Source organism: Sarcophilus harrisii, chromosome 4, assembly GCF_902635505.1.
Source record: "Sarcophilus harrisii chromosome 4, mSarHar1.11, whole genome shotgun sequence".
In the NCBI taxonomy this organism is placed as follows: domain Eukaryota; kingdom Metazoa; phylum Chordata; class Mammalia; order Dasyuromorphia; family Dasyuridae; genus Sarcophilus; species Sarcophilus harrisii.
In genome coordinates this window covers 282,343,219-282,370,715 of record NC_045429.1, presented here as the reverse complement: position 1 = coordinate 282,370,715, position 27,497 = coordinate 282,343,219, and the positions used below count along the sequence as shown (strand labels likewise).

At 37.5% G+C, this 27,497-nt stretch overlaps 1 protein-coding gene and 1 long non-coding RNA gene across 3 annotated transcripts in view; one reads left to right on the top strand and one right to left on the bottom strand.

Moving 5' to 3' along the window:
- NUDT3 (nudix hydrolase 3) overlaps positions 1–15,771 on the bottom strand; it is a 64,984-nt gene extending 49,213 nt beyond the window's left edge. Inside the window, exon 1 of one of the 2 annotated variants that reach the window (XM_031965039.1) lies at positions 15,426–15,771. In XM_031965039.1, coding sequence (XP_031820899.1) covers positions 15,426–15,524 — 99 coding nt within the window. In that variant the 5' untranslated portion in view covers positions 15,525–15,771. The remainder of the gene's footprint in view (positions 1–15,425) is intronic. The other variant, XM_031965040.1, reaches the window with a different exon arrangement.
- Positions 15,772–16,169: 398 nt separating this feature from the next.
- Positions 16,170–27,497, top strand: LOC116423209. The gene is made up of 3 exons (XR_004233715.1): positions 16,170–16,356; positions 22,417–22,554; positions 25,556–27,497. It is a non-coding gene; the product is annotated as an uncharacterized LOC116423209 (long non-coding RNA).

Genomic DNA, 27,497 nt, shown 5'->3' with positions numbered 1-27,497 from the left:
ATATAAATATGTATACATATATTGGATTTAACATATATGTTAACATATTTAACATATATTGGACTACCTGCCATCTAGGGAAAGGGGTGGGGAGGAAGGAGGGGAAAAGTTGGAACAGAAATTTTTCCAAGGGTCAATGTTGAAAAATTACCCATGCATATGTTTTGTAAATAAAAAGCTATAATAATAATAATTTTTTAAAAATATCCAATGTTACATAAAAACAGAAAATCAGTTTAAGTTTTATTGGGCTGCAACCTGTAACTAAGGAAAATGATTTAACAGTGATGTGTTCTCCTCCTGGTGGAGTTGAGAGCCATATAGTTTAGCCAAATGTCAGAAGAAAAGTACCATATCAAGTAAGGTAATTCTGAGTATTTTTCCTACAAAAGAGAATAGAGTGCTGGAGAATAGTTAATGTACCATAACAGGGGCATAATTGCAGCCAGTGTTTTAAAGGTTTGATCAGAATTTCAAATGGAACACTGCTAAAAAACTGAATTAAAAAATTCAGTATTCACTCTCATGTTGCAAATAGAAGCCTGAAATGGAGTAGAAGAGGCAGAATGGCTTAGTAATTTTGGGGGGGGAGAATCAGAAAGCCCTAAGGACAAATTCCACCTCTAATACTTATTAAATGTGTGATTGTGAACAAGTCACTTACCACTCCATGAGTCTGTCTCTTCCCTATAGAAAAATTAGTATCCTTTCTGAAAGCTTCAAGCCTATGGTTCTAAAACTATCTTTCTCGAATGTCCAAATAATGCCTAATCATGACTTCATTCAATAGAACTGGGAAATTGACAGATAAAAGATAAGATAAAAGACCTATAATACAGATAGATTCAAGATTGATTACAAGTATATCTAGTATCTGCTAAGGGCATGAAAAAATGAAGCCATTTAAGACTTTCAGAAATCTGCATGAAATAATGGGAAAATAAGCTATTTTGCAAAGATGTTCCATGTCATGGGTCCCATTTTTATGGAATATTAATATGCTGTAAAAAATGATGAGTACTTTCACAAAATGATTGAAAGTGAAGTAAACTGAGCCAAGCATAACCTGTTAAATTACCTCAACACTTAAATGATCTTTAGCTTGTTATTTTGTAAAATCTAGTTTTTTTTTGTAAATAGTAACTGTTTTTGGAAATTATATGTTATGTATTAAAAATGGCTCATCTGATACTGACAATGTCTGTTACTAGGCCACAGTTAGCAGATATTATCATCATTCCACAGAATTTTCCATCTTTATGTAACTTTGTTTGGTGTTCATTTCATACTCTACCCACCAATCTCATGAAAAGTATTTTAGAAGTCTTAATTCATGTTTTTTACTTCTTTAGTGTAATAGCACACAGTTGTTTGGTTGATTTTTGAGGCAACTGGGTTATGATAAGAATACTGCTAAATTAGGCATGGACCCACACTTAACACCATATACCAAGATAAGATCAAAATGAGTCCATGATTTAGGCATAAAGAACAAGATTATAAATAAATTAGAGGAATATAGGATAGTTTATCTCTTAGACTTGTGGAGGAGGAAGAAATTTGTGACCAAAGATGAACTAGAGATCATTATTGATCACAAAATAGAAAATTTTGATAACATCAAATTAAAAAGCCTTTATACAAACAAAGCTAATGTAAACAAGATTAGAAGGGAAGCAACAAACTGGGAAAACATCTTCACAGTTAAAGGTTCTGATAAAGGTCTCATTTCCAAAATATATAGAGAACTGACTCTAATTTACAAGAAATCAAGCCATTCTCCAATTGATAAATGGTCAAAGGATATAAACAATTTTCAGATGATGAAATTGAAACTATTACCACTCAAATTAAAGTGTTCCAAATCATTATTGATCAGAGAAATGCAAATTAAGACAACTCTGAGATACCACTACACACCTGTCAGATGGGCTAAGATGACAGGAAAAAATAATGATGAATGTTGGAGGGGATATGGAAAAACTGGGACACTGATGCATTGTTGGTGGAGTTATGAACGAATCCAACCATTCTGGAGAACAATCTGGAATTATGCCCAAAAAGTTATCAAACTGTGCATATACCCTTTGACCCAGCAGTGTTTCTACTGGGCTTATATCCCAAAGAGATCTTAAAGGAGGGAAAGGGACCTGTATGTGCCAAAATGTTTGTGGCAGCCCTGTTTGTAGTGGTTAGAAACTGGAAAATGAATGGATGCCCATCAATTGGAGAATGGTTGGATAAATTGTGGTATATGAATGTTATGGAATATTATTGTTCTGTAAGAAATGACCAGCAGGATGATTTCAGAGAGGCTTGGAGAGACTTACATGAACTGATGCTAAGTGAAATGAGCAGAACCAGGAGATCATTATATACTTCAACAACGACACTGTATGAAGATGTATTCTGATGGAAGTGGATTCCTTTGACAAAGAGACCTAATTCAGTTTCAATTGATCAATGATGGACAGAAGCAGCTACACCCAAAGCAAGAATGCTGGGAAATGAATGTAAACTGTTTGCATTTTTGTTTTTCTTCCTGGGTTATTTTTTACCTTCTGAATCCAATTCTCCCTGTGCAACAGGAGAACTGTTTGGTTCTGCACACATATATTGTATCTAGGATATACTAGGACATATTCAACATATATATATAGTACTGCTTGCCATCTAGGGGAGGGGGCGGAGGGAGAGGGGAAAAATCAGAACAGAAGTGAGTGCATGGGTTCTGTCAATAAAAAGTTATCATAATAAAAAAAAAAAAATACTGTGTGAGGATGTATAAATGGAAGTGGATTTCTTTGACAAAGAGACCTAACTCAGTTTCAATTGATCAATGATGGACAGAAGCAGCTATACCCAATGAAAGAACACTGGGAAATGAATGTAAACTGTTTGCATTTTTGTTTTTCTAACTGGGTTATTTTTTCTTCTGAATCCAATTCTCCCTGTGCACCAAGAGAACTGTTTGGTTCTGCACACATATATTGTATCTAGGATATACTGTGACATATTCAACATATATAGGACTGCTTGCCATCTAGGGGAGGGGGCGGAAGGAGAGAAGGGAAAAATCAGAACAGAAGTGAGTGCAAGGGATAATGTTGTAAAAAATTACCCTGGCATGGGTTCTGTCAATAAAAAGTTATTATAATAATAATAAAAAAAAATAAGAACACTGCTAAGAAATATATCTTTGAATGTTGGAGGGTATGTGGGAAAACTGGGACATTGATACATTGTTGGTAGAACTGTGAATACATTCAGTCATTCTGGAGAGCTATTTGGAACTATGCTCAAACAGTTATCAAACTGTACATACCCTTCAATTCAGCAGTGTTACTACTGGGCTTATATCCCAAAGAGATCTTAAAGAAGGGAAAGGGACCTGTATGTGTAAGAATGTTTGTGGCAGCCCTCTTTGTCATGGCCAGAAACTGGAAACTGAGTGGATGCCCATCAACTGGAGAATGGCTGAATAAATTGTGGTATATGAATGTTATGGAATATTATTGTTCTGTAAGAAATGAGTAGCAGGAAGATTTCAGAAAGGCCTGGAGAGACTTGCATGAACTGATGCTGAGTGAAACGAGCAGGACCAGGAGATCATTGTATACTTCAACAATAATAGTATACAATGACCATTTCTGATGGAAGTGACCTTCTTCAACAATGAGATGAAACAAATCAGCTCCAATAGAGCAGTAATGAATTGAACCAGCTATACCCAATGAAGGAACTCTGGGAGATGAGTATTGGGAATAGAATTCCCAATCCCTCTATTTATGTCCACCTGCATTTTTTATTTCCTTCACAGATTAATTGTACACTATTTCAAAATCTGTTTTTCTACAGCATGTATGGACATGTATACATATATTGTATTTAACTTAACATATTTAATATGTATTGGTCAACCTGCCATCGTGGAAGGGGTGGGGGGAAGGAGAGGAAAAATTTGTAACAAAAGTTTTCGCAACTTTCAATGCTGAAAAATTACCCATGCATATATCTTGTAAATAAAAAGTTATAATAAAAAAAAAAGTTTGCTAAAAGGCTAAAAAAAATATATCCTTGAATAATAGAATTAAATGATGGCTTTAATTTTTCATTTACAATGAAAATCCTTAATTGTACAAAAGATTTCTGTACTAAATATTATAATAATCAACTGTGAATGTCTTAGCCATTCTCAGCAATTCATTGATCCAGGACTATTCCAAAGGACTTATGATGCAAAAGAAACTAAAAGAAAAAAAAAAAAAAAAAAAAGAGAGAGAAAGAAAAGAAAGAAAGAAAGAAAAAGAAAAGTGACAGAATTTTAGTGCAGATCATACTATTGTTCAGTTTATTTTCTTTTGATCTGTTTCTTCTTTCACCACATGACTAAAATTCTAATACATTTTATGTTATTGTACATATTATAACCTATACCAGATTGCTTTTCATCTCAGGGACAAGAGAGGTGAAACAGAGGGAGAAAATTTGAGCTCAAAAATGTTTTTAAAAGAATGCTGATAGCAGGATGATTTTAGCGGCCGGGACTTAACACGAACTGATGCTAAGTGAAATGAACAGAACTAGAAGATAATTTTACACGGCAATAACATTATGCTATGATGAAATCTGATGGATGTGGCTCTCTTCAACAATGAGATGATTCAAAACAGTTCCAATTGTTCAGTCACGAAGAGAGCCATCTACACCCAGAGAGAGGACTGTGGTTCACAACATAGTATTTTCACTTTTTGTTGTTTTCATTTTATTTTGCTTCTCCTTTAAAAAAAAAAATTGGTTTGCTTGGATTTTTCTCATGTAGCATAAGAGGGAGAAAATTTGAGCTCAAAAATGTTTTTAAAAGAATGCTGATAGCAGGATGATTTTAGTGGCCGGGACTTTAACACGACTGATGCTAAGTGAAATGAACAGAACTAGAAGATCATTTTACACGGCAATAAGATTATGCTATGATGAAATCTGATGGATGTGGCTCTCTTCAACAATGAGATGATTCAAAACAGTTCCAATTGTTCAGTCATGAAGAGAGCCATCTACACCCAGAGAGAGGACTGTGGTTCACAACATAGTATTTTCACTTTTTGTTGTTTTCATTTTATTTTGCTTCTCCTTTAAAAAAAAAAAAAAATTGGTTTGCTTGGATTTTTCTCATGTAGCATAATAATTGTATAAATATGTATGCATATATTGGACTTAACATATATTTCTACCATGTTTTAACATGTATTGGACTACTTGCCATCTAAGGGAAGGCATGGGAGAAGTGGAGGGGAAATTGGAACTCATTTGCAAAGGCTAATGTTGAAGAGTTGTCCGAGTATGTTTTGAAAAACAAAAAGCTTTAATTGAAAAGAAAAGAAAAAGAAAAGAAAAGAAAAGAAAAAAAAGAATGCTGATAGAGCACCAACCCCAGTCAGGAAGACCCAAGTTCAAATTTGGCCTCAAACACTTAACACTTATACTAGCTGTGTGATCCTGAGCAAATCACTTTTTCCGAAATGTATCAAAAAACCTAAAACAAAAACAAAACAATAAAAAGAATGTTAAAAATTGTCGTTATATGTAATTGGGTGGGAAACATTTTAAATAAATGATGGTCTCTCCATTGCAGGTTGTCCTACCAGTCTTTTCTAAACTTATCAGTTGGTAGCACCTTGCTAATTATACAAGATGTATCATGATCATCTTTTGTATATCCAAGTCGCAAAGATTAGTAATCAATAAGTTAACACGAACTTATTAAGCATCTACTGTGTGCCCTGTTAGGAAACAGAGATACACTATCCCTGAAGTCAGAGAGCATGCATTCTGTAGATTATTTTCTAATACATGTTCTTGTGCACATGCAGAAATATTAGTGTCCAAAAAATACTGGATAATTTTAAGATTTCATGATGTTCTTAAGTGTCAATCTGAACTTCCTAGAGGGCTAGAAATATAAGCAGCTTCTACATTCCTTTTTGTACCCTAGTACTCAGCTTCTTAAACAGGTTTGTGACCCCATATGGGTCTCATAACTGAATGTAAATGGTTATAATACAGTAGAAATGGTCAATGCCATATCTGATTTTTCAACAATAACCATACATAATAAATGCCAGATTTAGCACCATTAATCATTTTCAAATAAAAAGGACAAGACAAAAGAAAAATTTCAGAATGAGAACAGACTTTAAAGGGTCACCTAGTGATACCCACTCATTTCAGCAATAATGTGCAATGTACTTCATATAAACAGATAGTCAGGGTTGGGGCTTTTAGGTTAATTATAAAATTTCAGAAATAAACATTGTGAATATAATAATGATAATAACTAATTATATAGCCCTAACATGTACAGAACACTTTGCAATTATCTTATTTGATTCTCACAATAATCCTGTGAAATAGGTACTGTTATTATTCCCATTTACAGATGAAGAAATTAGGAGAAAAAGAAGTTAAGTAACTTGCCCAGAGTCACAAATCTAGTGTCAGAGGCTGGATTTGAACTCAGGTCTTCTTGACTCTAGATTCTGCACATTCAAATCTACAATGCTGATTCTTTCGAACCACCATTTTAATTTTGAAGCCAAGAAATCGTCTTACCAGTGTATTTCACAAATGTGAACAGTTCTAATGAAGACAAAAGAGATCCAAGCATTGAGAATGTACTGAACAAAAATAACTCAAAAATGTGTTGATATTCCCTCAGTAATGACATTAACTGGTGATTGGTCTTTATAGATCTGTTTATCATAATAAATAGGATATACCTCTGAAAATTCTATTAGCAACCTTGAAATCTGTTTTTAAAATGAAGACAACAGTCATCATTAGAGTTATTTTCTTCTGAAGTCTGAAAAGAAAAAAAAAATTCTACTTTTGTATATACTTTTAACTTCCAAGGCAACACCATAGACTACAAGACAGATCAAACTGGTATGGCATAAAGGGTATTCTACCAAGTGTCATTATCAATTACCAATATATGTCATTAAGCTAAACTTTCTCCTCTACTCTCCTACTGTAACAAGCATTAATTGTGCTATTCTTTCCCTTGACTAACAACAACAATAATAATAATGTTGTCAGTAGCAGAATATGGATAAGTATCTTCTAAATTCTGGTGCAGTGGCCATAATAGAAAGATGATCATCACCTAATTATTACTAATACAATGGTCTGAGACTGAATACAATGTTTGGACTTAAGGATGGTTTTGCTGGGATATTCAGGAAAATTCAAATAAGATTTGAATAATAAAAATAAGATTGGCAAAATGAAATTGTTTATAAAAAACTCATACTGGCATTAGAATGCATTACCTTTCAGACTGAGGCAAAAGTACCATCCCTGGATAGGAGAAAGTGACTGTGTTTGGATTTTAAAAGTCTCTTGTACCAGTTTTGTTTCTGCCATCAAATTTTCACTGTTCATATTCTATACCCCCCCCCAATTATCTTTTCATTGACATTGACCTTTGCATCACCAATTCTTCAGAGACTGTAGCACTGAATGCTTCTCCAGTTAGAACCTAATAATTCAAAGTAATAATAATAATAATAATAACACCCAGCATTTATATAGCACTTTAAATTTTGCAAAGCACTTTATCACAACATCCCTGGGAGATAGGTATTATTCCCACTGTAAAGATAAATGAACTGAGGTAAGCAGAAGCTAAATCACTTGCTAGTTTAATAAATTCGTCAAAGAGCTATCAAAAGCAGGGTGGGGAAGCACACCCTATACCATACATACCAAAAATGTTTACAGCTTATATTCTACGTAGCAAATGAAAAAAATATTACTTACAAACCAAAACTTAACAGGTGCCGAAATGCAAGTCATACGATCACGAATTTAGAACTGGAAGGGAAATCAAGTCCAACCCTTTCATTTTACTGGAAAAAGAAACTGAGGCACACAGATTTACCCAGAATCACAAATTGGGTGAGCAAGATTCAGATACTGACAAGACTTATCTGCTATACCATAAATTACGATCAGAGAATATCAATTTAATTCAGTATTTCAAGGATCCATGTTTCACTGGTGTAGATAACTTTCCCACTGACAAAAATTGCACCTCCCCCAATATTTTTATAGGAAATAAATTTTAATTGTGTCTATTTTATTTCAGGCACTATGCTAGGAGCTTTACAAAAAGCATCTCATTTTATTCTCAAAGTGAGTAACAACTCTGGGAGATAAGTGCTATTATTCCCATTTTACAGTGCAGGAAACTGAAGTAGACAGAGAGATGTTAAATGATTTCACCTGGATTACACAGCTAAGTGTCTGAGACCACATTTGAACTCAAACGTTCTTGATTCCAAGTCCAACATTCATTGTACTTCCTTGCTAATAGACTGTCTTTGTGTATCGCTATGGTCAAAAAGATCTGCTAGCCAAATATCCACCATCAATGAGTCTCTCTGAAAATTTGGCTACACTGGTTCTCAGTCTGCAAAGTCACTGAACTGAGATCTTTATAGTATGATAAAATCTGGCCAAGCTTGTGTATGGTCATGTCCACACCACAGGGAGGCATCAGAAGAAGACTTTAGTGGAAGTATATTGTCCAAGTGTGTAAGTATAAGTGTATGTCACTTGTAAGTAAAAGTGTGAAGTTTGCGGGGAAAAAAATACAGTTAGCTATATAGGAAATGATGGAGAAATGAAAATGTTTGATTCCTGAAGAATGTTCAGGGTCAACATAATAAACATTTAGTAATTGTTTATTAGTAAATGTTTTATCAAATGATTTTAAGGAAATGAGTTGGAAGGGACCATAAAAATCATCCAGGCCACTATCTTCATTTTAAAGATGAAGAAACTGAGGTCCAGAGAAAGGCTGTGACTTTTCCCCAAAGTTACAAATCGTAGTAAATAGCTGAGTCATGATTCAAACTCATATATGCTATTATAATAATGTTTTTAAAAATGCATTTTATGATGGATAGAATGTTAGTCATGAGGCTACTAAGCATAAAGAATGACTATTATCACATTTCTGACAGGATCTATATTGACTATGGATAAGACACAAATTCTGAATCTCAGTTTCTTCACTTGTAAAATACAGATAAAATGTATGTACAATTTATCTAACTGGGTTGCTATGATGCTCCAATTAAATAATGTATGTAAAGTGCTTTTGTAGAGAGACTGAAATCATATGCATAAAGATAATAATTAAACCCATGGGAGCTGATGAGCTCAATGTTAGAATTTAACAATGCTCTGAGGTACATTCACAAGACAAAGAAATAATATGAAAACCAGACCAAGGAAAACTTTCCAAGAAAGATGAAGAGTATGAAAAGACTAGATATAGCAATTCAGAGAAGAACCAATAAATGTTAATATATTCCACAATAAATTCATAATGAATAAGTGACCTTAATATTAAAGAAGTTTTCTTTTTATCTCCCTATCTATCTAAGAGATTGGATGGCTCCATCCCGATCAGGCTAGATATTCAGTAGCCATTCATAGGCCAAATTCAATTCCTGATCAACACAGAAGCTTTGACTTGCTCTATTTCCAACCTTAGCTGATACATTCCTCCTCAGGGGTCAACTTTGTAGCACCTCGCTTTCAGGGGCTTAACATATTCATGATGGATTTAGTGTGGACACCTGGTTGGCTTTAGACTTATTAAGATTTGAACTCAGGTCCTCCTGACTTCAGGGCTGGTGCTCTATCCACTACACCAACTAGCTGCTCCTATTCTTATCATTCTTATAGTATGCAATTCTTTTGTTTGTGTCCTTTGACCTCTTATCTATTGGAAAATGGCTTTTAAAAAAAAATCATACCTTTTGTGGTCTATATGTTTTGGACATCAAACTCTGAAAAATTTAGTGGATTTTTCTTTTTATCCCCATTAACCTCTCCTTTCTTAGCCATATCATTTTTGTTTGGATAAAATTATCTTTTGTAATTCCTTTTATGGTTAACCCTAAGCACGCAATTCTTCAATCTATCCATTTCCCATGACTCCTCCAGTCTACCCTAGGCACATACAGAGATGGTCATACCCTTGATTTTGTCCATAAATTTCACCCATAAATGGACCACCTCTATGTTCAAAATTTCCAAAATTTAAAAAGAGAGAGAATTAAGGAGGTTGGGGGCTGGGGAGGGGGAGCTGGCAGCTAGATGGTGCCTTGAATAGACTACTGGCCCTGAAGTCAAGAGGACCTGGCCTTAGACACTTAGCATTTACTAGCTGAGACTCTAGGCAAGTCATTTGACCCCAACTGCCTTGCCCTCCCCCAACATGAATATTTCCAAAATATTCTTACCTGATTATCTATTGGCTATTCACCTTTCCTTACCAAACCCTAATCTTTTTTTTTTTTTTTTTGACACAAGTGACCTTCAATCCTTCAGCCCTTCAATTCTTTCCTAAATTTCTCACCAGCACTTGTCGTTCTTCTCTTCTTTCCCCCATTCAGATCTCTAGGTGAACTGGTCCCACTGTATACTTACTGTACTCTTCTCTTTTAGTCCCTAGCCCCTTATTATACTGCCAACTGTACATTGACTTGGATCACTCCAAAAATCCAGCCATCTTTTCTCCTATGTTTGGAACAAAGTACTTAAGTACTAAACAAAGATGGGGGAAGGAGGGGAGTCATAAAACCATTCTGATTTGATTATATAACAAAATTATGTGACAGCTTCACCTGGGCTCTCACTGCTACTAAGCAAACTACACCTCCTTCCTTATCAATTCATTACCCTACTACTCCTCCATGGCTGCTCTTCTAAATCTTTTTATTTCTCCTCAAACCTCCAAGAGTTTCCTTCTTTGTCCAAGCCATATTTTACAGAAATAATTGAGACCACTCCTTCTTCCCTCCTCCTTATTTTCCACGACTCAAATGGCCTTCTGCCATTTTATTATCCTTCATCCCTCTCTTATATTAATGCTGTTTGAGTGGTCTAGAATCCTGGTGGTCTAGAGGTTAGTGCCTATAAGAGAATTATTAAGAATCCCCATTAAATCAATCGCAGGTTTTAGGAGTGAAAGAATTCACTCATTCCTGAATATTAGTTGCAAAATGAAAGTTTATCGTTAGATAGAAATCAGAGTTTGACTTCTATAGTGGCAGATCTATGGAAAATGGAGTTTTGCACTGAGAATGCAGTTCTCAGTGGACAGAAGGTCCTAAAGGGAGTTGCCAAGGTCCATCTGCAAAGACTGTAGTTGATGGAAACTTATTATATTGGGTGTCTTGGTGGGGGCTGGGACAACCGGAGCAGATCAGAACCAGTGGAGGCTGGGACAAGCCAGGATCTCCTATTGGAATTCAAAGGGATGCTTTTTAACCAGGATTTGTAATTGAATCAAAGACTCTGGCATTCTGGAAAGACAACTTTGTCTGGGGAGGATATGCCTCAGCCAGGAGGGGCTGGGAATCTGAAAGGAATCACAGATCAATAGGAAATACAGTTTCTTAAAGGGACCACAACCCACTTCAATAGGAGGGAGTAGCCTTCTTATCAAGGCTAATCCTTCTTCCTTCACAAATGATCCCACCCCAGTATATTTACTCCCAATATATCCAGAGACTGGACCCTCTATCATTCCCATCCTATCACTTGGCTTCAATTTCTCTCTATCTACTAGCTTCTACAATCTTCAAATATGAAAATGTTTTTCCACCTTCAAAAAACCCTCACCTGATCACTAACATTCTGTATCTTTTCTGCCCTTGATGGCCTAAGTAAGGTCACCTACAACACCATGCTTCCACATTCTCTCCTCTTACTTTCTTCTTAACCCTGGTTTTGGACCTTATCATTCCATCAAAACTGCTTCCTCCAAAATTATCTCTTAGTTGCCAAATCCAAAGGCCTTTTTTCAATCCTAATTCTCCTGACCTCTCTGCTGCTTTTGACATTGTTGATTACCCTCCTCTCCATGTACTCTCTTCTCCCTAGGTTTTCAGAAAACTACTCTCTCCTGGTTTTCCCCTATCAGATGTTCCTTCTCATTCTTTTTCTGATAGATCCTCATCCAGGGAACACCCTCTTAACTGTAAATGTCCCAGAATGTTCTGTATCAAGCTCTATTTTCTTCTTTGTCTAAACTACTTCACTGGGCCATTTCCCTTTCATTGCTGATGATTCTAAAACTCTACCTATCCTGCCTCAATCTCCCTGATGACTTCCAATTTCAAATCTCTAGCTGTCTTTCAGACATCTCAAACTGGATGAAGAGTAGACATTTTAAATCTAACATGTCTAAAACTGATTTCATTCTCTTTCCCCTGTAAGTCAATCCCCCTAACTTCACTACTACTCTTAAGGGCAACAATCTTCTCTCAAGTCTCTTAGGCTTCTAACCTAGAAATCATTTTCCCTTCATCTCCCACCCTTGTCCTAACTGTTGTAAACCTGTTGATTTCACCTTTTACAACATCTCTCCTCTGAAATTGCCACCATTCTGTTCAAGCCCTCAATACCTTGCCTAGGCCACTGCTGCTGGGCATCTCCTCACTCTAATCCATCCTCCAATCAGTCACCAAAATGATTTTCCTAAATAATTTTGATTTAGGTCTACTCACATCATAATCCCCTACTCAATAAACTCCAGTAGCTCCCACCCTTCTCCAGGATCAAATACAAAATCCTTCATAATTTATCTCCTCCTATCTTTTTAATCTCCTGATAGCATATTCTTTGGCACTTGATAGAGTAACAGTCCCTTCCTGGCTGTTTCAAGAACAAGATACTCAACTCTCATCTCTGGGCATTTTCTCTGTCCCCATACCTGGAATCCTCTCCTTCCTCATCTGTCTACTGCTTTCCTTGGTTCCCCCCTTAAGTCTCAACTAAAATCCCATTTTCTAAAGTAAACTCTGCTGTTTCTCTTTTAATTATTTCTTACTTATCATGTTTATAGCTTGTCTGTACATTTGCTATCACCCTTAGAATGTGAGCTCCTTGAGAGCTCTTTCTGAATCTACTAGTTTGGCACAGCAAATAAAGCATAAAGCAAATGCTTAATAAATGCTTACTGATTAACAAACTTTTCACAGAAAAAGGTTGGTTATCTCATTGACATAATGCAATATACATTAATAATAATAATAATTCCCTGGACACGTTGTAGCATCCCTGGGCAAGGGATTCCTCTTTCATAAAATTAATCAAGTTGATAAAACTAATTAGATCACTTACAGTTTTATTCTATGACGATTCACAAATAGCTTCATTACCCAATTCTCAAAAGTTAGTTTAGTATAAGTAATGCAATGTTTTTTAAATAATTTTTGATACATTTACCAGCAAACCTTTTAACAATTTTAGATTAAAATTCTAGTGACAAAGCCTGTTCTTGAAGATGTTATTAAAAATTTAATAATTATAATTATTAATAAATCCACAATGGATTTCTATTTTAGCAACAACAAAAAAAAAATAGTTTACATAAACACATAAAATGCATATATATTTATAAAAATAAGTTTCAGATCATTCCTATCATAAGCCTATAGCTGGAAAGACCACAGCAAAATTACTTATTATTTCAGTAATATTTTCCTTGATCCCATCTGATAGCCAAAACAAATATGATAGTAAACAGAACAAAGCTTCTGGGAAACTAAGTCAGTCACTTTACATCCTAAAAAGTACATAATTTACAAGAAGGCATCGTTTAGAAACTCTTACAATGCATCTGCTTTGGAAATCTTTAAAACAAGCACCTGTATACAAAATTTATAGTATTTTGGATTCTATTCTCAAGAAACAATATCTTAACAATACATGTACTGTCACTGAAATTCACTTTTTAGACAATTTTAATTCCCACTTGCTCTAAAATCTCTCTAGAAAGCATCTACAATCTAATTCATTATTACTTTTCTTCCTAAGTATTGGCTCAGATTTCTTTCTCATTTCAATATGTGTTGTGGGTCTGCAATCATTAATATACTGCTGAATACCTTTGCACAATAAATTCAATTGTAACTGTTTCTGCTTTTATTTTACCATTCTATTATGAACACACTTTCACAAAAGAACCATTTTAAATATCTAAAGTCTGTTTATTTCAGAAACACTGCATTCAGTCACTACAGAAACTACTTTAGAAGCAGATTTTTTCTATAACTACCAGAAACATCAATAATTCAAAGCATTTAAGTCCTCTTCATATCCACCATCCAAACAATTCTTGCCTTACTTTCTAGGCAGTGGAAGTAATATTAGTCCAAAGACCCTAATTTTTAGATTAATTCTAATGCTCACAAAGATTTTTCATTAATTTTTTCTTTTCTGGAATTGCATTTAGTATACCGCTTATAGTAAGACAGCTGCTACTGGGCATCTAAAACACTTGGCTACTTGAATGTCTTTCCTTGCCCTCGAAGGATGACCGAACTGGAAGTAGAGTAGGAAGTAGGAGGCAAACTGCACAAATGTTAAACGACGTGAATTACTAGCCTCACCTTGTTCGGTGACACAGTGGTCACTCAACCAACGTATCTGACAAATTTAGCTGTGTCCGATGACTCAAAATCTCGGGCTGTGGGAAGATACCTCTAACTACAGACCATTCATTAAAGCCGCCGACCTTTGAGCTATCATTCGCAACGAAAGAGAACGAGAGCTTCCACCACCAGCCCCCAAACTTCACACATCCTTTATTTCTTCTTTCCCCTCCTAAGGGGCTGCATAATTTCTCTAAACAGCTTCTGGCCGGCTTCCTCACCATAATCTTTTCCTTATTCATCACCTCAGGGAATTGCAGACTAAGCTCCTTCCACCCACAGCCAATGCCAGTCCTTTACTTTCTTTTTTATCATAACGTTTTATTGCCAGAAGCCATGCCAGGGTAGGGTAATTTTTTACAACATTGTCCCTTGCACTCACTTCTGTTCCGACTTTTCCCCTCCCTCCCTCCAGCCCCTCCCCCAGATGGCAAGCAGTCCTATACATGTTAAATTGTCACAGTATATCCTAGATACAATATATATGAGCAGAACCGAACAGTTATCTTGTTGCACAGGGAGAGTTGAAATCCCAGTCCTTTAAATGAGAAAAGACCCAGATCTGGGGCAAGTCGGCTGAGCCAGAGCCCCCCAGCAGCCTCCAGCTTCTCCTCCTCAACCAATTATGCCTCACACAGCCCCTTTTCCATCTCCCAAGTTTAGCCCTGCCCCACCCGGCCTCTTTCAGAATGACAGCCTCCCTCCTCCTGGTTTATTTGATGGGGGGAGGGAAAACAAATTGTCCCTTTGGCTTCAAGAGTCGTGGGGGGAGGGGGGAGGTGTTGACACCTCCTTTTCCCTCTATTTCCGTCTCCCTCTAAAGGTCGGGGGCGTCTATTGTCTCGCACGTTGCCCCCGTTTGGCCCGTCCCTGGACCCCCCGCCCCCCAATACCCGGCTCCCCCTTTACCTCCTCCTCTCTCTCGTTGCGGAAGCACAAACACGCGGCCCGCTTCTTGTAGCCATCGCCGTCGTAGGTCCGCGTCTGGTTCGACTTGAGCTTCATCATCGTCCGGGCCCAGGGTCGAGGGGTCGCGGGGTCAGAGCAGGGCCGGAGGAGGGTGGGGCGCCGAGGGAGAAGGATAACTAGCCGCCGCCGGGGTAAGGGTCCGAATCAGGTTCCGGTCCGGGTCTGGAGGCCGCTCCGGGGCCGGTCCCAGGCGCGCGCGCGTCCCGGGAGGGAGGAGGGGAAGGAGCGGCTTCTCCGCTACACGGCTCTGCCGCTGTCCCGCCTCGGCCGCCTCATTCCTCCCGCTCTAGTCCCGTCGTCGTCGTCGTCGTTGTCGTCGTCGCCGCCGCCGCTGCCGCCGTCACGGCCGCCGCTGCCTCCGTCGCCGCCGCCGCTCGCTTCACGGTCGCCGCTGCCGCCGCCCCCTCCACCAGCGCCGCCGCCACCGACGACGACCGGGCCGCCATCTTGGGGCGCGCTGCGTCAGCGGCGTAAACCCGCGCGGAATGACGAGGACCCTTCCGCGCTCTCAGCGCAAGTGGCTTTTGGGAATTGCACCCTCCCCAGCGAGTGCGGCTCGAGCCCTTGCGCCAACCGCGCGGGCGTAAACGGGCGTCTGGGATGGGGCCAGCTCCCAACCGAGGGGCTGGGGGCAGGGAGTCTGGCCGACGCCACTACGCTAGTAGCGTAGCTGGGCCGCGGGTATGCGGCGGGTGTGGCTGTGCTGAGGCGCGCTAGAATAAAGGAAGCCTGGGCCAAGCTTGCGCTGGGGTTCGGGTTCAGCGCTACGTCATCGGCGGAACCATGGAGTCGAGCTGTTTATCCCGGGGCAGTGGAGGCCACCCGCCTTTTGGGGGATCCCTGCTTGGTACTTCGGGAATTAGATGAGTCAGTAAGTTTCCGTCCATTCAAAAGAAAATGTGTATTTCTCCAGTCTTGTAACTGTTTTTTGCGTCACATCAATGGAGGAGGGAGGAAAGGGGAAGGAGTGTACAGAACTGGGCACTTGCTATTAAAAAGTCCAAAACAGCAATGCTGCTGGCGGCAATGAAGGACTTTAGGATAACATTCCATACTCCCAATATGATCCCCGTTCCTCAACATCCTTCTTCAATCGTTTAAAAAAAAGGGCAAAATACTCCCAAGGAAACGGAAGAGAGCATCACCTCGTTCCGGGGCTTTGGAGCCATCTCCTGCTGTTGGTGTATTTACTCACTTAGGCACCGGTGGCTTTTAGCAAACTGTCGTCCTGATGAGGGGGGCCCCAAAGCCTCACTCGGACTTTGGGGGGAACGCTTGGGAAACTCCCTCAGAGAAGCTCTCCCCTGAGAGACCTGCCCCAGGGAATCAAGATCAAGTGGTTTCCTTCTGTAAATTTCATTCTGAGGTTTCATCTGGGCGGGACTGGTTGAGTCCAGGACCGCTCCTACTTAGCCCAAGCTGGAAATGTAGATTTCAACCACTATTGAGTTGGAGATTAGTCCAGGGACAATCTCTATTTGATTTCAACTCAAACTGCCCCCCCCCCCAACAAAAGTTTCAATTATAAAAAAAGATAACTTGGGGCTCATTCCTTGCAGAGGATCTAAAAAGCAAGAATCATGCCAGGTCAAGGGACCTCCCTTGGCATAGCTACTTTTGAGGGACTCTGCCCAATGAAAAGACAATCTCTTTTTCAGCATAAACCTCTCTGTCTCACACATTTCCCTAACAGCCTATACCTACCCCTCTTTACCTCTCTGTTGGATTTCTCTCCTAGACCTTTCTCTCCCTGCTGAGACCTTGCCACTTGGAAGTCAGTCTTCCTAGCAAAGGCTGACTTCCCAATGCCAAGTGCCAATAAATTTCTTTTTGCCAGTCTAACTTTTTGGATTCATAATCTCATTTACAAAGGGCCTGCACCTTCCAGAAGCGGGTTCCCACAACTCTCTGCCCTGCACCGAGCCTCATCATTTTTGGTTCCCTTGACTGGGAATCGAGGAGAGCCAAACCTCACCAATCCCATTCTTTCATCTCTGGGTGGTTATGTAATTGCAATGGGAAGATGTGGGAAGACAGAGTCTGGAGTCAAGTCATCTGCTACTCTTGTTCTTGCACAAGTCTCTAATCTATTTGGGCCTCAATCTCAGTGTCCTTTCCTGTTAAAGATGAGGTTGAACAAAGTCTAAAGTCCTAAGCAAAGCTTCCAAGTAAAGCTTCCTTCAATTTTCTAGGTTGTTCTCACGTGGAATCTTTTTCAATCAATTAAGACTTGTTATTGATGCACCTAGTTGTAAAAACCTAGCTACTGCCCCAGCCCAATATACAACTCCAATAATCCTGTCATTTTCTCTCTCTTGGACTACATTAGAACAAAACCACTATTTACCTTTTCCAAACATAATTTGTGCTGCCCCAGACTTAATCCTGTTACTCCCTTATACTTGCCCACTAAGAAAGCTGTTTTCTTAGTGTAAATAAATCTCCTTTTGCCACACAGACTAATGTTTGCTAATTCTGTTGAAAAGGACCTGCAACATTGACCAGAGGAGATTTACTCTCAATTCTCAAACCTCATCAGAAAGAATACAAGATTTAGAGCCAGGTATGGTGGCATATACCTGTAATCTCTGCAATTGGAGAGATTCAGGCTAATGTATTGTTTGAGTTTAGGAATTCCAAGTTAAATTAGGGCAAAAGCTGATTTGTGATTGGGTATCCACAATGAGTCTGCCACCAATATTGTCAAACTTTCGAAGCTGGAATCACAGAATTGCCTAAACTAAACTGACCCAGCTCAGAAAGGGAGCAGCTCAAAGCAAGCCTCTGTGCTTACCAGCATTTGACCTATCTGAGTAGTTCTTTAATTCCAGATGCTTATTACCTTTGTGACTTTGAGCAATTCATTTTACTTCTCTGACTCACCCAGCTCATCTGTAAAGTGGGTATTTCTAAAGTCTCCTTCTATTCTAAATATATTAGCTTTCTTTATTGCCCAGAATTTTTAGTTTCAAACACCACACTAGACCCATGTTTTCAAGGAACAATCTATAACTCCTAGACATCTTAAGTAACAGTTCTAAATTATTTAATAATTGCCTGTAGTACTCTGCACATATTAAGAATATGTACCAGGAAATACTTGTTGAATGAATTGTTTGACAACTGTTAATTGTCTCATGATTCAAGAGCTTTTCCTGAAACATTCCTTTTAACTTAGTATTTCACTACTAGGGGAAAAGCTGTTGCCAATTTGTACATTGCCTTTTTTTAAAAATTTCTTATAAGAACTTTAAAACTATGCCTAGTACCAATGCTTTAGGTACTTTCCATTTAACTATCCTATACAAATGTCATAGGTACTTCAGCAAAAACAAACAAAAAAACTAGAAAATAAATGGGAAATTCTTGAAGTCATTAAAAGGACTGCAGATTTCTAGTCTGCTTTTCTTTTCCTCTCTGAACTTAGCTCATTGTCTTGCCACAATATTTGTCCAAAATAGAAATATAGTTAAACTACTTTTAGGAGATTGATCCCCTTACAAGATCCATAAGAGTAAGAGCTTTCTTGGTCCCCCTAATTGTTGGTACTCTTCCCCCAACCTCCTATGATGTTTATAAAGTTCTGGAGTAATAATTTCTGATAATCACTTTATTAATAATATTAGCATATTATTAATAAAATGGGTCAGTGACACTCTTTAATGCCAAAGATGAATATGTCATAGGCTCACTGTTCATATGTCATTGGTTAACAATTAATGACACAGAATATTATAATGAAAGGTGGATTAGTCCAGTGAATAGATGGGGAATATCACTTTGATTACGTCATTTACTTCTAAATTGCTCAACCTTGGAAGGGCCATTTCCAGTCATCCTGAACTATATCTTGCCACTGGACCCAGATGAGAAAATAAGGCACTGGTAACTTTGATGAGGTTTGGCACAGGGGAGAGTTGTGGGAACCCCTTCTGTTTGGTGCAGTGGTACTTCGTGAAGGAACTGACAAACCCAAAAAATTAGACTGGCAAAAAGAATTTATTGTTGGAACTGATTAGTCAGCCTTTGCTAGGAAGACTGACTTCCTTAATTGTAATGTTCTTCTCTAAAATAAATGTTCTCTGGGAGCAGGTTTCTTGGGGAGCTTCTGGAGGCAAGCTTTGTACATTGCCTAATTTTTAAATTTCAGTTCAGAGTAATAATCACCTCAAATTCAGCTGGAATTAAAGTCCAGACCCTTTATGTTTCCTTCAAAATAGCGCGGTTAGCTTTCTTAGAGCTATATCTTTCCTTGGTTCCAAGAGCTCTTGCCGCTAGTCCTTTGTCTCTTCCAGCTTCAACTTCTAGCCAGCACAAAAGTGGAAGATGGAATGAATCTGACTCCGCCTCCGAGAGTGGGCTTGTGTCTTAGACTTGTGAATCTCCTGACTCCAACCTGGTTGAGGCTCCTAGCTTATATATGCTCTCTTAAAGGTGTGAATCTTGTAGAACTCTAATAAGTACTAAGTTCATTAGTAAACTAGAGAACTGTTAAATACCATGCTAAATTAGATAATTATGGTCTCTATTAATTCCAGTGACCTAGCACCTTGTGTAAGAATTCTAACACTTGAAGGCAAGATAAAGTTCCTAGTAGAAAAAAACCTAGTAGAAAAAAAGGTAAAAAGGGTGTAGTCGTGTTAGAGAAATAGGTGAGAGATAAAGAGGGGTTAATGCTGAAAAGAGAATGTCTTCTCAGCAGCAGAAGGTCCTCGAAGGCAGCCATGCCAAGGAGAGAGGTTCCTTGGTGTAGCATGTTCCTGCTTTGGGCCTCTGCAAAGAAATAAGCCCTAAAGTTGCTCTTTTAAAAGAGATTTGAGATTGAAATTTCAATTGAGTGAAGTTACTGCCCTCAGGCCTAGATTTCCAGTACAATGGAACCATTTACTGGGAGTAGTCTGAAGCCAATCTTCAACTCTGTAGGGGTTGATTGATATAAATCTAGATCTCCAGCTAAATGAGATTACTTAAATTTGAGTTAAGTAGGGATTGGTACTGGACACTAGGCCCAAAAAGATAACAGAATGAAACTACTTTGTCTTGATTCCCTTAAGGCAGGCTTCTCCCAGGAGAGTTCAAGGAGTTTCTCCCCTTCAAGGGATTTTCAAGCTCCCTCCCAAAGTGGACAGTTTTAGGGTTCCCGTTATCAATTTTACCTCCGTTCCTCTCTCTCCCTCCTTTTCACCCCCTTTCCCTTCCTTTTGTCCACATAGGGTATCATACCCCTTACCTTACAGTGTTCTGCCTAAAGGAATGCAATTTTTTTCATCCCTGAAACCTCCCAAGATATTTTGGAGTTTACCAGCTATATTTCTCAAGAAAATCCAAAACTTCCAGCTCTCCTTAATTGGCCAACAGTAGGTTCCAGTCCAAGCACCTGTTGGTCATGGTTTGGGCTCAGATTGACTTAGAGGGAATGTAAATAGCAATTGTTTCCTCTAAAAGAAGCCATTCTTTGATTCAATTCTTACCTAGCTTTATTCATTGAATAGGCATTGTCAAACTAACACCTGTTAAAGATTTAAGCTCAAAAAGACCAAGGTCTTCCACTGCATCAGGGCCATCTCTAGTCTCCTGATCCCTATCTTACCACTGAACCCAGATGGTATTAGAGGAGAAAGTGATGCTGCTGACTTTGCACAGTCCACCTTCACTTAAATACAATTCATTTGCATATCATGGCATCACCTTCCTGATGTCATGGTCCTCCTCCAGAAGGATAACAACAAAAGCCCAGCTTCAAGCAAGCAATATAATAAAAGAATTTATCCCCAACCAAAGTTGATTATGATGGGCTTCTCCACTTGGCTGAGGTATGAACAAGACTGAGGAGAAAGTTCAATCTCATCAGTAACGGCCTTCAAAGATTGAACCTATGGGCTTCTGAAAATATTCTGGTCGTAATTCAACAGTTGATCGTTAATATGATAAAAGAAATTGTTTTTCTCACCCTGAAATTATGTTGTATTTATTAGTTTGTGTTTACTTTATAATTAACACCTGTGTATGTGTTGTTTCTCCATTGTAGAAGATGAGTTCCTTGAAGGCAGGCATTGTATTTTGCCTCTACATCTCATTAAATGTCTTCTCTGTGGTGGGAGAATAGAAAACAAAGAATGAGACAAACTCTGTTCTTGAAGAGTTTATGTTCTATTGAGCACTAAAGGAAATGCTCTGTAAATGCTCATTGTTTGTAGTTGAGCTAAGTAATAATTGTTAAATGAACTACATAATAATTATTATTGAAGTATATAATTTGGAAAATAAGTTTCCTCTACCTTTCCAATATAGGTAATCTGAGTCATTTTGAGTAATTCAGGATCTTATTTTGGTTCCAGGAATATTTCTGGGCTTAAGAGAATCCATATTAATATAAAGATCTCAACATCTACAAGTTCTTTCATTGGTCCATTCTATTTTCTCAACATCCCTGTATGAGTTCTGTTTCCTTCTCTGTATACTGCAACCATCCTAGTACAGGTTCTCATCATCACATGCTTGAACAATTAGAATAGTGTGCTTGGAAGACTTGCCTCCCTCAAGAGGTTCCCCACCTTAATTCTATTCCTCCACTCAGCTGTCAATGATCTTTTTAAAAGGATTTGACCTTGACTCTCACATTATCTGTCTTTTCATGCAATCAACTACAGCTCCTGATTATTACCCATAACAAAAAATCTAGAATAATAATAGCTGATCCAAAGTCATAATAGCTAAAATTTACATAACACTTTAAGGCTTGTAAAGAGTTTCACAAATATCTCACTTTATAATCACATCAATCCAAGAGTTAAATGCTATTATTAATCCCAATTTATTGGGGGAGGGAGGAAGGAAACAGAAACAGGAATTAGTTTGAGCAAGTTGTACAGGGACACACAGCTCATAAATGTCTCAGGCTAGATTTGAATTTAGATATTTCTGATTCCAGGTCCAGTGTAACCTAGTGGCCTACCAGCATGTCAGATGTACCACTTGTCAAGAATGGATGAGAAGGTGTGAATGGGTTGTGATTTGCATTGTTGGAAGGAACTGATAAAATCTGAAATTCATTAATGTATTCATCAAAGTAAGTCCAATGAATGGAAAATATCTAAATTATGATGTATCTGAATATTACAAAGTATTATAATAATATTAATTATAAAGAACACAGAAAAATCTGAAGGCGTTAGATAATGTAAATAATAATGTAATAATTTTTTACATTAGAGAAACCTCACAAATAACAGATATTCTCCTCTAGCAATGTATCCTGCTCAAACCTGCCCCCTAACATTGTTGATGTCCTCTAGCTTCACTCTGATGTCTCTGCCCAATGTGCTGGGAGGTAGGGTGCAAAGGGGAGAGAGAGTGTGTCTTCCTTGATTTCTTTTGCTAGCAGAGAGGTACCAGAAGTACACACAGATCATCTCTTCATTACTTCTCACTGTAGACAATGATCAGCCCATCATCTCTTTCTTTAATAATATAATTTACTCCTGGTTCTTCTTATATGATGTAATCTGTACTTGAGCCTAACTATTAAATTCATGAGTATGTAGATAGACAGATAGCATACTATTCTAGAAGAGTAACAAATATGAATATAATGAGTCATAGAAAAGTTATATGAAATGATAAAACAGATAAAGTACAACTATTAAAAAGTAATAAAATCTAAAAACAAAAGCAAAAAATGTTCATCTCTTGAAGTTTTCATATACATATATCATATACATGTTCTTTTGACAAACTAGTTATGATTTTATTTCTCATTTTATATGTTTATAAGAATATATTTTATGTATTTATTTGATTTTTTTTGCTATTTGTTAAACTTATAATATTCTAAAATTCTTGATATCTTTGGTTTTTACATCACCTATTTCAGACCCCAGATTCAATGATTGTGGTAAGGGAGTTAGAAACTTTGCTTGTCATTGCCACGTTATTTACCATTATCACTTGGTAACCTTTTCTCCTCACAAGTTCATTCAATCCATAATTTCACCAGTGGAGAAGCAAGTGGCTGTTAAATCCTATTCCTCAGGATACTTCTTCCTTTCTTAGTAAATATAGTGACTGCCTTACTGCCTTTCTCTTCGATATTCTCAATTTTGCTGATAAGGCTTTCTCCTGCTTATTCTCTTTTCTCTCTGATCATTCCTTCTTAGTCTCCTTTGTTGGACTTTCATCTTCATTCCACTGACCTTGAGCTATCCTTGGCCTTTTTTTCTTCTTCTGTAATATTACCTTGCTTGATCTCCTCATATCCCATGGTTTCTATTATCATCTCTATTCATGATTGTCTGTCACAGCCTGTCACAGCCCATGTATAATTTTTGATTCTTCAAATGCATTCACCCTACAATCTGTTGCTAAGTTTTTACCACCTTTGCTACAGATCTTGTCAATATCTAATTCTTACAGCTACCACCCTGATACCAACCTTCATCACTTCATGCCTAGTTTATTGCAGTAGCCATTGGTTGGTTTTCCTGCTTTATCTCCTCGCTGTAGTCATCCATCATCCATTCATCCACCAAAGTGATCTTCTCAAAACACAGAACAGACTATATCACTCCTCTACTTAACAAATTTCAGTAGCTTCCTTCCTCCTATATCAAATATATAAAGTCTTTTACAACCTGGGCCTTTCCTATCTTTCCATTCTTTTTATATTTTACTCTCTTCAAAGTCTTTTTAACTTAAGGAAGTCCCAGGGCAGGTGGTGATACTAAAAGAAAAAGAAGAAATTTTTAAAATTCAATAACAGATCTTGCTGCTCTGCACACACAACAATCTCTCAACTGTGCATTTCATTGTTCTACATGCTTAGGATACTCTCCCCAATCACTTAAGTGACTTTGTTTGAGACTTGGCTCATATCCAACCTTCAGCAAAAGACCTTTCCCAGGGTCTTCCCAACAAATTTGCTTGTGCTTCTACCACCTATTTAGACTGTAAACATTGGTACATATATTGTACAGTTGTTTGCATGTTATTTCCTTTATTAAAATGTGAGCTACTTGAGGTTGGAGATCACTTTTCCTTCTTTATTTTTATCATCCAAATTTATCAGTGCTAGGCATATAGCAAACACAAATAAATGCTTGCTGACTGACCAATGTATTTCACCTTTTCCATCTTCTGGATAGCCATCCCTTATGACAAAAAAAATAAATAAATAAAGGAAAAAAGTTTACAACAAAAAACTAACAGAAATTTTGATGGTGTCCAATACACATAGTCCTATTCCTCTCACTCAAAAACTCCCCAATCTCTCTGCAAGGGAAGCGTGTAAGGGAACTTGCTTTACAGTCATTTTATCTTTACTACTATCAGAATTATGTATTAAGTATTACTATTCACCTTTTATAGATGAGACCAAAGCTCATGGAGGTAAGATGACTTGCTCAACACCAAACCCAAATCCTAAGACTCCAATTCAGTGTTTTCCAATATACTGTGTTGTCAGTTAAAAAACAAAAAATTCTTTGGGAAGCAATACATAAGTTATGGTGTGTAGAATCCTACAGAGGGGATGTAGTCCATAGGTCAAATCCAAACTACCTGAGATTTTTTTTTTTTAATTAGCAATAGCTAAAATTTAGTAGTTGCTAATTAGAATCATATAAGAATTAGTCACTGTGTCACAGTTTGCATCAATTAGTACATTTTTTTAAAAAATCATTTGACCTAGTTCCAATGATTCTGTGATGAGAGCCATCTACACCCAAAGAGGACAGTGGGAACCAAGTGTGGATCACAACATAGAATTTTCACTTCCTTTATTGTTTGCTTGAATTTTCTCATTTTTTCCCCTTTTTTAATTTGATTTTTCTTGTGCAGCAAGATAATTATATATGTATGCTTATATTGGATTTACATATATATTTTTATCATGTTTAACAACAAAAATTAAAATTACTGAGTTCTTTGCAAAAAAATTAAATAAATAAAAATCATTTGGCCCGCCTGCAAATAAACTCACTGTTGAAGAATTTACACTAAAAGAATGTCCCAGAATATTAAAACCTGGGTCCCATTATTTCCTAGCTTTGAGACCGAGATATTTGTATCAGCAGGCTATTGGAATAATTCAGAACAGCAGCAATGTCAGAGGAGAAGAGAAGAGAGATACTGCGAGAAGACAGGTCTTGGCAATAGGTTGGATATGGAAGGTGAGAGACAAGAAATCTAGGATGACTTCAAAATTGTGAATTGGAGGAATTGGGAAGATGACTGCTACAAGTAATTGGGAAGGTAGAATGAGGGTAGGGATTTGGGGAAATATAATGATTTTTAGATATCTATTGGACATCTGATTTGAAACAAGAAAGGCAGTTAGAAATATAAGATTGGTGGTCAGAAGAGTTTAGAACAAAATATATTTGAAAATTATTACCATGGATATGGTAATTAAATCTTCCAGAACTGATGAAATCACCAAGTGTATCTACACTTAGAGAAGAAGTGGACCCAGGATCTACATAGAAGAAGTGGACCCAGGACATAAGCATTATGTCAAACATAATATCATAGTTTCATCTTTTGAGTGTCTTTAAAAGTCTTGGATGGTACAAGGATCAGCTTTAATTTACTTAAATCTAATATTTCACCTGAACCTAAAATAGTTTACCTGCTTTAAACTTCAATTTAATCTAGTCCCTCTGACAGTTCTGCTTCAAAAACAAAAAAATAACGAATTGATGCTTCTTTAGAGTCAGCAAAAAAGTCACTATCTCTGTAGCTTCTTTCTTATCCCTCTAATACCCCTTTTTTACTAGGTTGAAAGGTCTTTAATTTTAAACTTCTAGATTTTGACATAACCTAGTGAGGTGCTCTAAATTCTAGCTTGCATTCACCCTGCCCCACTTTGTCCCTCTTCTCTTAGCATGAATAATGTGGCCCTTATTAAAAAGATGCCCTTTTCTCTACAATGGTTTCTTTGTCTATTAACTATATAGGAATTATTTTTCAAGTTGTTTCTTCTTTTGGGTCTGTGCCATATATTTGCCCTGGGCTTCCAATAAGGTGTTTTAAAATAGAAATCCCAGGGTTTCCTTGTAGGTTATAGCATTTTAAACACTTCCCCCTCCCCCACAGCTGCCTTCATTGTGTCCCAGTTTCCCTTTCTAAAAATTAGTAACCAACTGACAGGTTTATTTTGGTTTCTCTTTTCCCAGCAGAACATTGAATTCAATGATAACACTGTCACTATTCCAATTGCTTCCTGCACCAGTTCCTAACTATTCAGAAGCAATTCCAGTAGCAAGCACAGCACCTCCCCCCCACGCTCACCAGAGTATTTTCTTTAAGCAAATTTCTTCTTCTCAAAAACCTCAAGTACATATTTTGATATAATTTGCTACTGCCTATCTAGCCTAATCCTGCAGTTGCCTCAACTGTCATTTAACATTTCTAGTTGTTTTTTTTATCACCTTAGTCAAGAACTTTTTTCAAAGTATGGAATTAACAAAAGAAATGCTATACTCTTGTTACTATCCCTTAATAGTGTTGCTTACCTGCTCCTCTTCTAGATATAATGCAAAAAAAAAAAAAAACTCCCCAAAAAACATAGCCCATTGGGTGACCCACCATATCAGCAACATACCAACAAAGCCACAATACTAATATTTACCTACATTTGTACAGAATCATCCAAATATTCTCATTTGACTTTCCCCATCACTTCACAAACCTACTTTTTAATCTAGGTTAGCAGGAGAGTTAGTAATATAACAGGAGGGAAACATGTAGAATTGGAGATCAGGGAGATCTAGATTTGAATCCCAATTCCTGTTTTCTAGGCTTGTAAACCCTAGGGAAACAAACCTGGAGAAAAAAAGACAAGTCATTTGTAAACCTTTTTTCTCACCTGTAAAACAGGGAGAAAATAAATGTTATTAACCTCATTCCCATAAGAGTCAAATGAGATTTTTCTCAATCAACATAAAGACAATTTTAAACATGTTTTTAAAATTGTGTTCCATGCTGAGTGAAATGAGCAGGACCAGATTATTTTAT